Below are 16481 nucleotides of genomic sequence, written 5' to 3'. Positions count from 1 at the left end.
ATTTCTCCCCCGGGCATATTCCAGGTTGCATTCGCACCTGGAAAAGGAACAACAGCGCTGTGAAGCGGCATTTACTAATGCTAAAAACCGGTGGATGGAGGATACCATGATCAGAGCTGTGTTTGTTGTGTGTTGTGGGTTTCGTGATAACGGAGGTGGAATGTAAACGCATGTTTACGCGACTGAAAGAGCAAAAAGTGGGGCTAAGAGATGAAATCTCCTATGACAACTTTTAGTATTGCATATCATCGAGGCGGAGAAAAGAACACAACCCTGCAGACAACAGGTAATGCCGTTATTGCTGTTTTCCATGTTCTTGAAGTTCCCACGGCTTTTTAACAATGCCGGGTGCCGGTGTTTGACATGTGTTGACCAATCAACATACACTTACGCCACTGATAGTTCCTATACTGCTAATTTAGTTCTCCCAAAAGGAGTTCCTAGAATTAAAATCGTTCCTAGTTCCTGCGGTGCGAACATGGCAAAATCCGGGTACTTCAGCCAATAGTTCTAGGAACTATGAAAAGGTTCCTCCAGTGCGAAAGCCCCTAATAGCTTTATATTGCACCATTATTTGCAAAGCCTCATTTGATGAGTAATTTATTATTAATAGTTATTAAGTACTTAGATTTAAACCAAAAGTTTGTAATGTAATGTGATTAATCTCAAAACTGGTTTATTTGGTTTATGGCTCTATGAGAAAATGGAGAAAATAAATGGGAAAAATACTTCTGGCCCATAGACTTCTGAAAAAGTGGGCAGCCACGGTTGTGCTCTGTCTATTGGGACCTGGAAAGAGTTTATTGGGGGGTTGCCTTTCTATAAATTATGCATCTAATCAATAAAGAGAGGAAGACAGATAAAAGACAAATAGTGCCTTTAGTGGGTGAAAAAGGCTATATATCATATAACACCATCCAGACAGCCATTGGTCAATTTCACAGCTTCCACTAACGGTCTCCTCAGGTTCAGTTCAATATCCCATTTGCATTATTGCATTGCATTATCCCAAATTACATAAACAATAATAGAGTGTGAATTCTGTTTAGATACAGCAGCAAACTGCAGTGGTTTTCACCATCAGTTTATGTCTATGTAGGCTCCCAGTCATTCTCAGATTGTACCTAATGTATGTGTGACTGTCTTTCTCTCTATCCTAGATCCGTTGAATCCTACCTATCCCCCTTCCACTAGTGATTCTAGTTCATTTATCACTGATCCGAACCGTTTGTGGAGCCCCAGCCCCGGAGATGATGACACAACACCCAAACCCAGATCTCCTCACTTCATTAGTAAGAGGCTAAACGAGAACCTGATTCCCATCTACTGCTCCATCCTGGCAGCGGTCGTGGTTGGCCTCCTGGCTTACATCATCTTCAAGAGGTAAGCAAAAGAGGGAAAAAAATCCTTAAAACCATAGAATGACAAAAGAACAGATGGAAAATGATTGAGGACAGTGAGGTGGAAGCTCAGTGAGAGGAAGCTAAACTATCTTTCAAAAGTTTGGAGTAGGTAAAAAGTCTGTTATGTTCACAAAGGCTGCATTTATTTGACCAAAAAATATAGTGAAATGGTAATATTGTGACATTTTATTTAAATAAATTTAAATAACTCTTTTATGATTTAATATATTTTACAATTATTTAAAATGTATTTTATTCCTGTGATGGCAAAGCTGAATTTTCAGCATCATTACTCCAGTCTTCAGTGTCACATGATCCTTCAGAAATCATATGCTGATTTCAAAAAACATTTCGTATTATCAATGTTGTAAACAGTTGTGCTGCTTAATATTTTTGTGGAAACTGTACATATCAGTGATTGTGTTATTATAACCTAAGGACTTTAAAAAAAATAATTATATATATATATATATATATACACAGTCAAACCAAAATTTATTTAGACACCTTGAACATTTCATTCATTAATACAGTTTATTAAAAAATGGTAATAAAATATGACGGGATCTCATTAATCTTAATTATGTCAGATAACACTTAAGCAAAACATGTTCAGGTCAAAGTTTCTGAATAATTTTTGGTTCCAAATTTTTATCAGTTTTACTGGTAGTCCACTGTATGAAGAATTTTTGGGTATAATATGTCACAGTTTATTTTATTTTGCTATCCTCACTTACATAAATGAACTATAGTGTCCTGCACCCACTAGTAAAAAATATATAAAAAATGTCTGAATGTTGGTTTGACTGTGTGTATATATACACAATATATATAATATAATTACGTTGTATGTAATTATTCATATTAACTTTAAAAAATTACATTTAAAAATGTAGAAAATATTAATAAAGAATAAAGGTGTTTAAACATATTTAGGCATATTTAGAAGAAAAAAATCCACCACTATCCAAACATAACTGTTTGTTGTTGAAATTGAAAGCAGCCAATGCTTTCCTCTCACTCATCACATTCATTTGTACTCTATATGGGCATCTGTTTCTTCCAGGTGGAACAGCTGCAAGCAGAATAAACAGGCAGCTAATAATCGCGCAGCCACAGCCAATCAGACACCATCTCCAGAGGGAGAGAAGCTGCACAGTGACAGCGGCATCTCAGTGGACAGCCAGAGTCTGCAGGAGCAGCAAGCACAGACGCAGACACAGACGCAGACGCAGATCGGTAAGATCACGGGCTACAGACACAGAGAGAATTATTGTCATTTCTGCAGCAGCAATAGCACATTCTAAATAATTAAAGTTAGTTTCAAACAATTCTCCCTTCGGCCATTGCCTCAAAACTTGCACCACTGGTTGAGCCAACTTACTGTACTGTATACTTTACAAAAATACTCCCATACTTGTCACTCCTCTTGTGTTTATCTTTAGTATCTCTCTCCCAGTCCCATCTCCCCGTTATCTCTTATATCTTCCATTTACCCTCCTTATACACTTGGCATTTCCATGTAAGGCTGGGTGTGGATGACATAGCTGACTGACATGTTTATCATTCAGATCTTAAAAGGGACACACAAGTCGAGAACTGCGCACATATACACTTATAAACCCTGAAAATAAAGAATGCTTTCATACATTCCAGAGAAATCTCTAAATCGCTTGTGTGCTGTTCAGTAATATTTAAAAGACCATGAGACGGTGGTGATTACAGTCCGATAGTATCCTCACACAGGACGGGACTGACGCCATAGGACGAGACAGGGAGGGATTAAAAGTCAACAATAAAGTGTCCATGTTGATTCAACCTGCTGCAAAGTGCAGCAGGTTGAATCACATAATAATAAACAAATTTCCCAAACACTGTTTGGAAAAAAAAGTACAGTGCCAACACAAACTCGTGTTAGATTGCATAAAATTTCATTTGGTGCAGAAGTTACATATTTCAACTTTGAAATAGAAAACTGAATATACACCAACGCAAGAAATTCCTTTATAGTCTAAAACTGTTTGGGATAAGTTGTCTAATCAGACAAAATCTTTAAACACAAACGCACGCACAAAATAAACCAGGCTTTTCTTTGCCAGTTTATTATTGTGACTAAGGCCTTCGAAAAGAGAAATGAAAGATCACAATAGGGGCACAAGCATTTTACAAAGAGAGGTTAGTACAAAGAACAGTTTATTAGATATTAAAATGTCAAATATCTAATGTTGCGCACAACAGTGTATGTTTGTGTGTATGTGAGAGAGTGTGTGCTGGCCTGAGTGAATCACTCCGGATAAAAGCGCCTTCTTAATGAATAAATAAATAGCAGCATTTTCATTTGCATTTACTGTAAACGGTTCTGTAAGCCAATGGCATTATGTTAACCTCACTGTCATATATATACAGTACATCAGTCCACACTGAAAGAAAGAAAGAAAGAAAGAAAGAAAGAAAGAAAGAAATCAGCCTACAGGATTTTATTAAAGAGACAGTCAGAGAATTGAATTCAGCCCCAATTTAGATGAGGGAGAACAACAGACAGTCTAGGGTTTTAGAGATGAGACTTATCACATTCTTGAGAGGGTGCAGCAGTGCATTATGGGAGCTGGGTCGTGAATAGTGATGGGTTTGTGTGGTGGTGGATGCAACCTTTGCAAAGAAACAGGAAAAACAAAAACAAGAGTGTCAGGAATGTGAAGCAGACCCTCGACACAACATTATCATAGAGGCCCAGGATATACCAAAACATGTCCAGGTCACATTTGCATAGAGATAATGAAGACTATATTTGAAATCATCAATTGTTTGCATTGTGACATCTCCCCAATTTCTCATTACTGCAATGCATCTGTTACTAATTACTAATTCATAATGGTGTTTCTAATTAAAGTAATTATTTACTGTAATATAATAGTTAATGCAGTAAAAAGTGAAAAATAAAGTAAAAAAAATATACATTCAAATCAGCATAATTTAAATGCAGTACGACAGCATGATGAATGAATGCTTTATTTAAATAATATATTATTTTTTACATTTAATGGAATGGGAAAATAGTTTTTTTTCTCTGCTACAATAATGAAAATGGGGTGCTTGAAGGGACAGTTCACACCAAAATGAAAATTCTGTAGTCATCTTCACCCTCATATAGTTCCAAACCGATATAACTTTCTTTCTTCTATGGAACATAGAAGATATTTTCAGAAATATCCATGTTTTGTCCAAATAATGGGAGTCAATGGTAACCAGAGCTGTTTGGAATGAATCAGGGGGAATAAATGGGAGATTTTTTTTTAACTTTTGGGTAAAACAGCATTTCTTTATTCTTTCCTTTAAATTTGGGTAGAAATATGACCTGGACACGTTCATGACAGGTTTTGTGCAGTGTTATTATAGTATCATTTAAATGTTTGTAATTTTGTTGTGTTTTTTTTTGTTTTTTTTTTGTGTCATTTTAATTGTTTTTCTTGTTGCCATTTTGTTTTTTATGTCTATAGTTTATTATTATTAAAATGAAACTAAACTATAATGATCCCCCCCCCTCCCCCTTGCCAGTTAGCTGGAATAAAATATGTTTTTTTAAATATTTTATTTCAGTGAATTTTTATTTTATTTCAACTAACAATTTTTTTATGGTTTTTTATGGTGCCCTGTCTCTTTTTCTTTATTATTATTTTCTTATTATTTTCTGTCTTAGTACATTTCTCTGCAATTTCATCTTCTCATCAACATTAGCTTGCTCTCCTCAAGCATCCCCTTCGATTCTCTGTTTGCCTTGAGTCCCACAGGATCACAGTGGCAGATGCTGTCAGTCCACACACACACACACACACACACACACACACATGCACATGCACACGCACACACACACACACACACACACACACACACACACACACACACACACACACAAACAGCATGTGTAAGCACAGATTTAATCTTAGAGTGTGCGAACGCTTAAATCCACGCCAACACTCATATTTATAAAAACGGTCTTTGACGTGGAAAAGTGCTTAGCGCCACGTCAGGGTCTGAGCAGACGTACGCACTTTTCCTTGTCAGATTATTGCAGGTTTTTGGAAATCTAAGCTATTCTTGCAGCTCACCATTCTAAATTAAAGGATTTGGACGATGACTGTTGATCTTTTATATGTAAATTACATTAATTAGGTGTCGTTTACAACACGGAGAACTGAAACCATTCAGCTGTGCGCAAGTTCAAGATCATCTTTTGCGATTTATAGATTTCACATCTGAAAGAGAGGCGCTCATCTTAAGCTCATTTTCTGTGTGTACGTTCATTCTATGAATCACAAGTACGCACATCTGAGAAATGATTATAAGATCAAATTTAGGACGGTTTCTGCGCAACATTTTATAAATGAGGCCCCAGGTTCTCACAATGTAGGTTAAACAAGTACACACACACACACACAATGCAACAGTGTCAGCCAGAACAGGTGTGATTGTTTCATCAGGGCCCGTATGTATAAAACTTCTCAGAAATGCTCTCAAGAATAGTCTTAAGTTTTGATTCAAGTGTCAAAAAATTCTTAGTAAATAGTAAAACTTTTCTAAGAGTAGGAGACTTTAATAAAGAAGCTAAAAGCAACTTTTAGTAAAGTATAAGACTGATTCTTAAGTGCTGACTTAAGTGTTGTGAACTAAGGACTACAATGATGTCAACTCAAAATGGCCGCCCTCAACCTCTGAATCAGCCAATAGCAAGTCTGCAAGGTTGAAGTCATAGCAGCATAACACCAATAATTTAATGTTATTATATTAAAAAAATATATTTAAAAAGACACTGAAACTTTTTAATGTTTAAATTTATTTTTTTAAATAGCTTTGCATTTTGCAAAATGATCACAAATTATTGATGGTGTGGAATCTTTTTATATTGATATATGTCTCCTCATTTACAATCGGAGCAATGATGTGTTATGAGATCCATCAACGGCTCCAACAACTCCAGTAAAGCCCACTGTCAACAAAGTTTTGCCGCATGTTTTGATGGTCAGTTGGAAAGTCAATCAACTGCCATAGAGTAGAGGCCAAATGTGATGTCCAGCCATATGAAAATTGACATCTTCAACCTTAATTCAAATATTTTTAAAAATGTGTTAAAAGATGTAAGCATAAGCTAAGCTGTGCATGGAGTCAATTGTTTCATGTGTGATAATGAAATAAAATTTCAAATTATTTCAAATTATTTTTGGCCAGGTTGTCATACAAAGAAATTATGAATACATGCAAAAACAAGAGGACCAATGAAATATTAAAAACTGATTATGTTGTCAGATAAATACCTTTGCTTAGTTTAGTGTTTTATTCTTCCCTCATATTTTAAAACATTTAAATAATATAAACAAAAAAATATTTTACTCATATTTTGATGGTTTAGGCAAAATTGTAGGGTCATAAAAAAAAAAAAAAAAACCTTTGCACATCAATTTTGGCCACTATGTTTGGTTTGGTAAGTTTAGCAATAGTACTATGCAAGAGCCTGCTTACTGTGGACTGATGGGCTCAAGTCATCACCGGTGCACTGCTGCATTTTTACAGTTACCAAAAAAGTAATTACTATTTTATTTCTACAGTCAGAGCATTGATTTGTAGAGTGGGAGAAGTCGTTACATTTAAAGTTTTATAAAAAGTTTATTCAAAGTCATTAAATGTATTAAAATGCATTAAACGTATTAATTAATGTTTAAGTAATATTTATTAAATTTATTACATTTATTTAAAGCTATTTCTTATTAGGTCAGTTACAAAAAGAATTGTCAATCAAGTTTATATCATTTTTTCAACTCCATGTCATCATATAACTCCAATACATCATGTCTTCATTGGAAAGCGTGTGTCTCCTCTTCTTTGCTGCCATCTTGTTACTCCTAACTAGGTTAGGAGACCTCTCCAGCTCTCCTAAATAATTCAGGAGCTAAGACCTAGTCTTGACACTTAGGATCCTTTACGAATCATACTTATTCTTAAGTCTAGAGATAAGAGTAAAATTACGTCATTCTTAGAATTTTGACACACTTAAGACTAAAATTTTACTCTGAGCGGCTTTATACATACGGGCCCAGGTCTTTCTGGCAGCGGCTTCCCTCCTTTACTTCTCACACATGGCTACTGTAAAAACACAGGCGCCAGTTGTAAACACATTAGTGCCAAGGGTCTCTCTGTCTATAGCTTTAGTCCTCAGTGCCCACATGCCGATCAATGCTTTGCGCTTGGGTCTTCCATTACAGAATCTGTCTCCTAATAAAGTATGTAATAAACATTTGTTTATTTATTTTTATTTAATTGCTTTAAATAATGTTTAGAAGTCTTTTAAATTGACGTATCAGTGCACTATTTAAATGAAAATGAACTATGGGATTGAAAATGACCAAAATTAAAAGGCTTTTGAAAGGTTTCACGAACCACTGCTTCTTTAGCTAATGAAATATCATTGTCGATTTCATCTTGTATAGTCAGACCCCACTGCAGCTTATTCTGGCCAAGAACTGAAAGGGTCTGTCTGAACAACAAATAAAACCACCTATTACAATTTGTGCAGTTTTTACGTGTTATCTAAAATGGTCAAAACTGCTGGACATTCAATAGAAGTCAGCCAATCAGATTGAAACTGCAGATTTTCAGATAGTGCTTGCCAGTTTTGTGTGCAATACACTTTAGATGGTCAGGGAACATGGGCGGTCAGTTTAAGGCTAGAGAAACGTGAACTGGGAAGACAGTCTGACAGTAAAACTGGCTCATTAGCAGCTGTTGTATGACAAATCGCAGGCTGACTTTGGACCTACTGGTGCGTCAGTGGCTGCTTTTTTTATCTACCAACAAGCTGCTAATAAGCATCAGCTTCAAATGTTTGCCGCCTCTTCTGTGGAATCATTAAAACGTTCAGAAGCCCAAACTGCGTGTTGAGAAATGTATTTTTTAAAAAAAAACTTGTTAAAGCACCCAAGAGACAAGTGAATGTGATGCAGAATCAGCAGTTCCTGACTGTACATATCTCTTCATTTTACTCTTAGTTAGAGTCTCTGTTGTATGTTGCTGTCAATTAGGAGTGACAAATAGCTTGATTAGCTGGTGTAATTGTGCTGTGTCGGTAGTTCAGGAGTAGTTACCAACAAACTGTCAGCAGTTAGTGCTAGAATACCAGTATTTCTTTCCTCCTCCCTCTCAGTCTCTATCTAGCAGCTCTCAATCCCAAGCTTTCACTTGACTCTAGGGAATGAACGGATGGATGAGTGGATATCAGAGGAGGTGCATGAAGGTGAAAGGGTATTTAATTTTTTAAGGGAATTCAGCCTTCTTCGCTTCTGGCACTTGTGATCTGACGGATACACACTTTGCTCAACATGAAGAGCAGTCACGCCATCTGCGAGGGTCTGAGTGGCTGATCAGGAGGGTCATGACAATTCCCGTCTGGCCATGCATCTGGTCAAAGGCTGGCAATAAGGCATAAACTGTAGCAAATTTCAGGCACTCAGCTATCTCTGTTATACATTTAAATGCCTAGTTTCCCCTTCTTTCAGCACAGATATCTGGAACTTCAGTCTTAAAGGGACAGTTCACTCAAAAATGAATATTCTGTCATCATTTTCTTACCCCCATGTCATTCTAAACCTGTGTGACTTACTTTCTTTGGTGAAACACAAAAGATATTTTGAAGAATGTGTTTGCCGATAAAATGAAAGGTTCACAGCAACATTAAACCCCACTGACTTTCATTGTATTAGCAAAAAAAAAAATCTTTTGTGTTTCGCAGAAGAAAGTCACACAGTACACAAATCATGACAGAATATTCATTTTTGACTGTACATAGCGTGTCATATTTTTCTCTATGTGGCAGCTATTTCATTACAAAAAATAACACACCCTATTGTCTGTTGTATATGTGCCTTTGTATATAGTGTGCATATTATTGTTAAATCATATTTAAATGTAACAGAAGAAGATACATTGAAATATTATGTTTATTTGCCTACGCACATTTTCTCACACTCGGTCAGAGCTCTTAGAGTTGCTCTTGAGCGTAACGTTTGGTCAGAACTACCCTCGGTAGGCCGAGAGAATGTGATTTCAAAATACTGCATCCCCCGTGGAGGACACTTAAAATGTAGGACGCCCCTCAAGGGACAAAAGACTCTAGCATTTCCAGGTTTTGATAGAAAGCATGCATAGAATATGATAAACAATCTCCAGTTTGATAACTTGTTTTTGGGTTAAGTTGTATTTAACCAAAAAAAAAAAAAAAACCCTACTAACTAGCAAGTTTTTCTGCACTTCTTATACCAATAGTGTAAGAATGCACAGTTTACTTCATTTGGATGGAGTCCTAGATTTTCTATTGACTGGTCCTTGCACTTCTCACCTCTACAAGCAAATATGCCAAATTGTGACCTAAAATGTATAGTCTAATTACGCAGTACACTTTTGTTTTCTCCAATGGGTGGGTGTGGCTACATTTGTCTCCGTAGACTGCTATGATGTCATAGACAGGACAGGAAAAAAGTGTTTTGTTTTGCATAAATGGCGCAGCTCTGAATTGGTTCAGACACAAAACGGGACCTCAGAACTAAAAGCCTACTTGCAGCATTCCGGAACTGTTTCCATGGCATCGCACAATTGACAACAGATTGAAGGGTTAGTGGGAAAATGAGGCATTTGTGTCTCAGGCTGAATGTAGTAGTGATTGCAGTTAAATGGTTAGGGCAGGCAGAGGGGAACGGGATGCTCAGAGCTCTAGGGGGACCGCTCGCCGCTCGCCTCAGACTGGCTAAAAATGGAACCCGCATGTTATTTAGTGAGAAACTTTTCCTTAAGCATTTTATTTTGTCTCAAATGACATGAGGTACTGCATAATGTTGCTTTTTAATTTATTTATTTAGTGCACACCAATAATGTTTTATTTTTAGTTACTACTACTCGTGCACAAATATTCATTTTTTGTATCAACTGTAAGCATAACTAAAGTTATGTGATCCACAACTAGTCAACACAGACTTTATAAGTATCAAATAGTGGTAGAACTAATTGACAGCCTCTAGTGTAATATAATGCAGTGTTCACTTTTGGGGAAGTTACACTGACACTCTACATTGCCTAGCTTCAAGTTACTCATTCTTCAAAGAAGCTCTTCTACAGTCACGCTACAGTTTTGAAGAAGCAGTTTCCTACAGTACAAAGTAACAGAGCAACATTGATGCATGATTTGTGTGGCATAAAAACAATGAGAATATAAATCTGGGCCCCATAAAGACTTGTACACTGTTACAAAAAATTATTTATTTTTTCAAATAAACGCTGTTCTTTTGAACTTTCTATTCACCAAAGAATCCTGGAAAAAGCATATAACGTTTTCCACAAAAATATTAAGCAGCACAACTTTTTTTCAGCATTGAAAATAATAAGAAATGTTTCTTGAGCATCAAATCATCATATCAGAATGATTTCTGAAGGATCATGTGACACTGAAGACACTGGAGTAATGATGCTGAAAATTCAGCTTTACCATCACAGGAATAAATTACATTTTAGAAGATGTTTAAATAGAAAACAGTTATTTTACATTGAAATAATATTTCACAGTATTTCTAGCAAATAAATGCAGTCTTGATTAGTATAAGAGAGTTTTTTTTTTCTAAAACAGTATATATACTCACACACATGAGCCCCTTTCACACATACAGTCTTTACTGGTAAATTACTAGTAAGAGATCATGTGTGAACAGGACCTTTTCAAAAATACTGGTAAATCGGTTCTGGAAATTTACCGGTAAGGGAAGTTGTAACATTACCGGTAAATTACCGGTATGATGCTGTGTGTGAACGCAGAATGAAGATTACCGGTATAAATGTACTAAGTCCGAACGTGCCGAGGTAAGAAGTCTGCTTTTGGACAAATTTATAAAGTTCTCAAGGAGATGACGTGATTACTCTGCGCTGTTTACAGTAAGCACCGCTGCTTTTTAATAGTTTTTCTATGTAAAATAAAATAGATGGACATCTTTGACCATTACGCCACCTCTCAGCTTTTTCAACGTGTCGCGCTCGAGACCCTGCCATCTTTTCCATTCATCAGCGCTGCGGCTCAGCAATTGGAAACAATTGTGTTTTTAATAGCAATAACGCGTTCTGTTTGATCATTCCCTTATGCCTTTCACACAGACGTGAAAAATACGAATGAAGACAATGAAAAAAGATAATTTCTGATGACTGATATCACAGAATTTACTGGTATTTTGGTGCTGATGTGTGAATGGCCTCTTACCAGTAAAAAGCCAGAACGCTATTAACTTGTGTGAATAGCATATCTGTATATTTACCGGTAAAGTCATTGTGGTAATTTTATGGTAGTTTACCAGGATTGCTGTGTGAAAGGGGCTATTGAGAGAGAGAAATGATATGCAGTAGCTTAAGTTTTTAAATCAGCAGTATTTAACTAAAAATACAGCTCCAGAAACATGTGTTGATTCAAATGAATCAGTGAATCATCTTTTTATCCACATCATTAAAGTTAATCTTTTGAATGAACCAACTCAATAAATTGAAACAGTCTTGTCAAAGCCAGATAGGACAAATTAGTTAAGCTAATGAAAAATGTAGTTAAATTAGTATAGTCGCTAACTCCCAACATACTGCTCGAAGAATTTAACCATGAACTACTAATGTTTTCTTTTTCTTTATTCCTCTAGTGGTGAGAGTGGATGGGGGTGGCTCAGCCTGACTCCCCCCAACCTCAGGCCTAATCACTGAAGAAGAGGAAGTCGTGTCATCAATATAACAATAAAGAGGGGATGAGAGATTGGAGAAGGAAACAAGGAAGCAGAAAGAGAAGAATGAAGGAGTGAAGCCATGACAGCCATCCAGCAAGGGACACCTATACCAGATCTTTGATGCTTTTGAAGCCAGCACAGAAGATACGTTGATGAGCTGGTTCAGCAGCACCACATCAGTGGGTCCACATCAACGATCAGACTCAGCGGCCTAAAGTAGCTACTTGTAAAAACACAAGCCTATTACCCTTAAGAAAGTTCACCATAATGTATACCGAAACCCACCACAAACTTTCATGAATGTTTAACATATACTGGGTTTCTCAGATGTATTAATGTGACCTTGCGACACAAACTCTGGACGTCTTTGGCTTCACAAGAGAACGTAAAGAGATGGCCATCACAGGCTTCACGGATATCGCACAATTTAGCAGCCGCACCATGGTTCCTCCACCTGGAGCCTTCTGCCTGATCTAATAAGGATTTTGTTTTTGCCTTATCTTTGAAGCATTAATAGATTTTGTCTATAATATCAAGGCCCTTTATTTAATCAGAATTGTATCCATTTTCATTCAGCCATTTCCAGGTGTGTGGGGGGGGGGGGGGTGTTATATGCAGTTAGAGCATACCGGTCGCCGTCTTGTTTCAAAGCAGCTGATCGCAGGTCAGTGTTTATGGGCACGACTGTGACATTTGTTGACCTTTACTAATGTAATGACTCAGATCTATACTTAGCTCGCCTTTTCTCTCTTTCACACTCTCTGTGACAGAATTTTCTCTATAAAACACACACATAGCGTGTCATATTCCCTGCCTTCCTCTAGTCATTGCAGTTCAGGTTTCATTGCCTAGATGTTCTCGCCTTTCCTCCTTGGAAATCTGAGACACAATGCAAACAGAAACCAGAACTAAAAGAGCTACAGAACTATTTTCAAGTCATCATGCACTTTTAGAAATAACAAATCTTTATGTTCTACCATTATTTTAGCCACAACATTTTTCAGGTTTGATATGTCTGGAAAATTTAGTTCTGATTACAGATTCAGCAGTCCAGGTTCTTAAACGTTTCCATTAATGATCCTTTAAGTACTTTTGAGGAAACCTCATCCACCCCCTCAATAATTTGTCTTAACTATTTACTAAACAATAATACTAAACTAAAACCCTATTTTGCTAATATATTTTAAAGTTGTTTTAAGTTGAATACTCCAAATGTGTATGTTTAACTACATATTGTCATATGAATAAACAGTCAGTAACAACACTGACTTAAGTCTCACAAGCCTTAAATAAATAAGCCAATATCATTCCCCTATCATTTTCAACTCCATTGTCTTTAAGTTCATAAATTCTATTTAGGGCTTTTCACACTGCACTTAACCCCGGGTTATCGCCGTTCTAAACACCTCTTTTAACCCTGGGTAAAGGAACGTTTCACTCTTGTAATTTAGAAGCGGGGTTAGCACTGCTTCTTACCCAGGGCTTTTGTGGTGTTAACCCCACTTTGCGGTGCCAAACTTGTACGGTGTGAAACGATACAGTGTTAGAATGTTACGACTAGATGCTTAGCAACGAATAACCAGTAGTGTGCCTCATATTCACATGCTTTAGACAGTCACAGAAACACTGTGTATATAAACAGTAAATTCAGCGTTTGAGAGGAAAAATGTCAAATGCTGACAGAAAACGCAACAATTTTAGTGAAGAAGAGCCCGTTTCATTCTTCCCTTTATAGTCCGAAATGTCAATTCAGTTTAAACTCGATAGTACAGTCGGCAATACAGGATGCGCAATGCTAGAGCTAGGCTATGTAAACAAGTTGCGTGCTGCGTTCGTCCAATCAGTGACACTGACACCGCAAATATGCAAATAAGGATGTCAACCCAGGATTTAGGAATGTACAGTGTGAAACGTCAGTTTATAAATACCCAGGATTAATTGTTACCTGGGTAAAGTATAAGCAGTGTGAAATGTGAAGCAAGAAAACCCAGGATTCTGTTTACCCGGGGTTTACAATGACCCAGGGTTAACTATTTCAAGTGTGAAAAGCCCTTTCATTTCTCTTCTTTGTCTTTTTCTTGTTCAGATTCCACAGTCATTGGACTGTAGCTCTTGATGAGTCATCCTGTCTAGGTTTTCCTCATCTTTGTCACTACATTTCTCACTCTTTCTTTCCCACTCTCTGTCTTGGCTGCATGATTCATTCCATAGATGCTGATGCAGATACAACCATCCCAGCAGTCATGTGCTGGAAGCAGTCATGACTAAGGGGAAAAAGGAAAGTACTTTAACATTATTATCTCACCTTTAAAGTAAAAAGGAATGGTCTAACCAAACAAACAAGTTAACACTCAACCCAGAACTACTAAAAATAGACATTTGATTCCTGTTTTCTACTCATCCAATGGGATATTGCACTTGTAAACAGATTTTAGGGACCTAATACAGATATTCCATAGCACACACACACACAGAGTATCTAATGGACTGTCTTTCGTTGCATTTCTAATGCTCTCACCGTCAGGCTCTGGAATAAACATGAGAGGCATTAGTGAGACATTCCTGTCAGGCAGGTCGTAATTACCCCTGAAGCTTTCCGTTTCTCTTCCCCACAGTCAGTTCATTCTCCTGGGGCTCTGTTCATCTCAGCTTCCCTTCCCTGGAGCTCTGCCTATCCATTCTGAGACTCACCATCAAACTTTTCTGCTCTCAGTTCCACTAATATTACATCAATAATACAGGAAAGCACCTTTTATACAACAAGAATCTCCCAGGTATGCAGGCAGCAGTATTTTGGATCATTTCAGCTGATCTAAACTGGTCATTAGCTGGTTGACCTGCCACTATTGTTCAACAGCCAACTTGACCACTTTAAATTGGTATGATTAGCTGGTAGTTATATTTTTGGTGGTCTGCCAGCTACTAGTTTAAGCTGGATTTTCCAGCATTATTCTTGTACTCAATGTTACAGACTTGTTTGAACTATTACACTCTAATTCAGTTCCTACTTGAAGTCATGCATTCCTGTTTTTTTGGCAGGCAGGTTGTCTGCTCCATCAGCTTTTATACGGCTTTAGTAGCGTACATCTCCCCTGGTGCTGTGCTTTCCATTAAATCAGGCAGCGAAGGATATCATTGGCTTCTGGAGTTGCTCGCATATTAGTGTTTAATGCACATCAGGGGTTTAACGCTCACCGATGTTTGTTCTGATATTAGCCTACTTGAGAGAATCTGATGAGATAAGATAAGATCTCTCGGTCTGTCTTTGGGAATTGGCTGAGAACAGAATGGGTTGTGTTTATCCCATGCTTTCTTTCTTAAAGAGATAGTTCACCCAAAAATGCAAATTTTGTCATCATTTACTCACCCTCAAGTTGTTCCAAAACTATGAGTTTCTTTCTTCTGTTAAACAAAAGAATATATTTTAAAGAATGCTGGTAATCAAACAGATGACGGTAGCCATTGACTTCCATAGTATTTTTTCCTACTGTGGAAGTAAATGGCTACCGTCAACTGTTTGATTACCAACATTTACAAAATTTGCATTTTTTGGGTGAACTATCACTTTAACATAGAGCAGAGAAGTTAGCAGACATCAAATAGCGAGAGTTGTGAAGAGATCTGAGTGATTGATGCTTCTCAGGGGGATGGTGGAGTGATGTATTATATTGAAAATATGGCTATATTTTCATAGATTGTTAAAGTGATTTGTTGTTCTAATGTGTTCTGAGAATTTACATATAAGGGAGAGCCATTTACCATGTGTTTCACATATAACCCAGACGACATCTACAGGCCGTCTATGCATCAATCAGTCAATCAGTAAGCATTTAAAACAACTGAAGTAAACAAGTGAATTGATTCTTGATTCAGTTCCCTGGAACGTGCCAAAGTTGCCATAAATAAACACCTCCACACTAAAATACCCACTGAAATGGTTATAAATCTCCATTTGTCAGCCAGAAAGTATATCAGAGGAAAACAAAACTCCTATTTGCCGTTCACATGCTAAAAAAAATCCATCCGTATCCATCCTTTCCTCATTTACACTTCAGTAATTCTTTATTTTTTTATAAAAACTTTTTTTTTTCTTCAATTTTAAATAGATTTATTCTTTGAGAGCAGTATTTTATAGAGACAGTTTACTTTCGTAGCACTTAAAACAGATTGAATTTGAACACTCAAGAGTGTCCATCACCAGAAAGTGCCTGTGGACTCTGTCAGGTGTCTTTGAGCAATGTTCAACAAGCTTGATTTCATGTATTATGTTTGTGTATCTATTTTGCTTGTG

General features: G+C 36.9%; 1 protein-coding gene across 2 annotated transcripts in view; it reads left to right on the top strand.

Annotated features, from left to right (window-relative positions):
• Positions 1-13497, top strand: part of ngfra (nerve growth factor receptor a (TNFR superfamily, member 16)) — a 41461-nt gene extending 27964 nt beyond the window's left edge. For both annotated transcript variants that reach the window (XM_051886728.1, XM_051886730.1), the window contains exons 4-6: positions 1161-1383; positions 2470-2642; positions 12110-13497. In XM_051886728.1, coding sequence (XP_051742688.1) covers positions 1161-1383; positions 2470-2642; positions 12110-12141 — 428 coding nt within the window. In that variant the 3' untranslated portion in view covers positions 12142-13497. The remainder of the gene's footprint in view (positions 1-1160; positions 1384-2469; positions 2643-12109) is intronic.
• Positions 13498-16481: the final 2984 nt, after the last annotated feature.

The sequence above is a fragment of the Ctenopharyngodon idella genome, chromosome 3 (assembly GCF_019924925.1).
Source record: "Ctenopharyngodon idella isolate HZGC_01 chromosome 3, HZGC01, whole genome shotgun sequence".
In the NCBI taxonomy this organism is placed as follows: Eukaryota; Metazoa; Chordata; class Actinopteri; order Cypriniformes; family Xenocyprididae; genus Ctenopharyngodon; species Ctenopharyngodon idella.
This window is presented reverse-complemented; position numbering and strand designations above follow the sequence as displayed.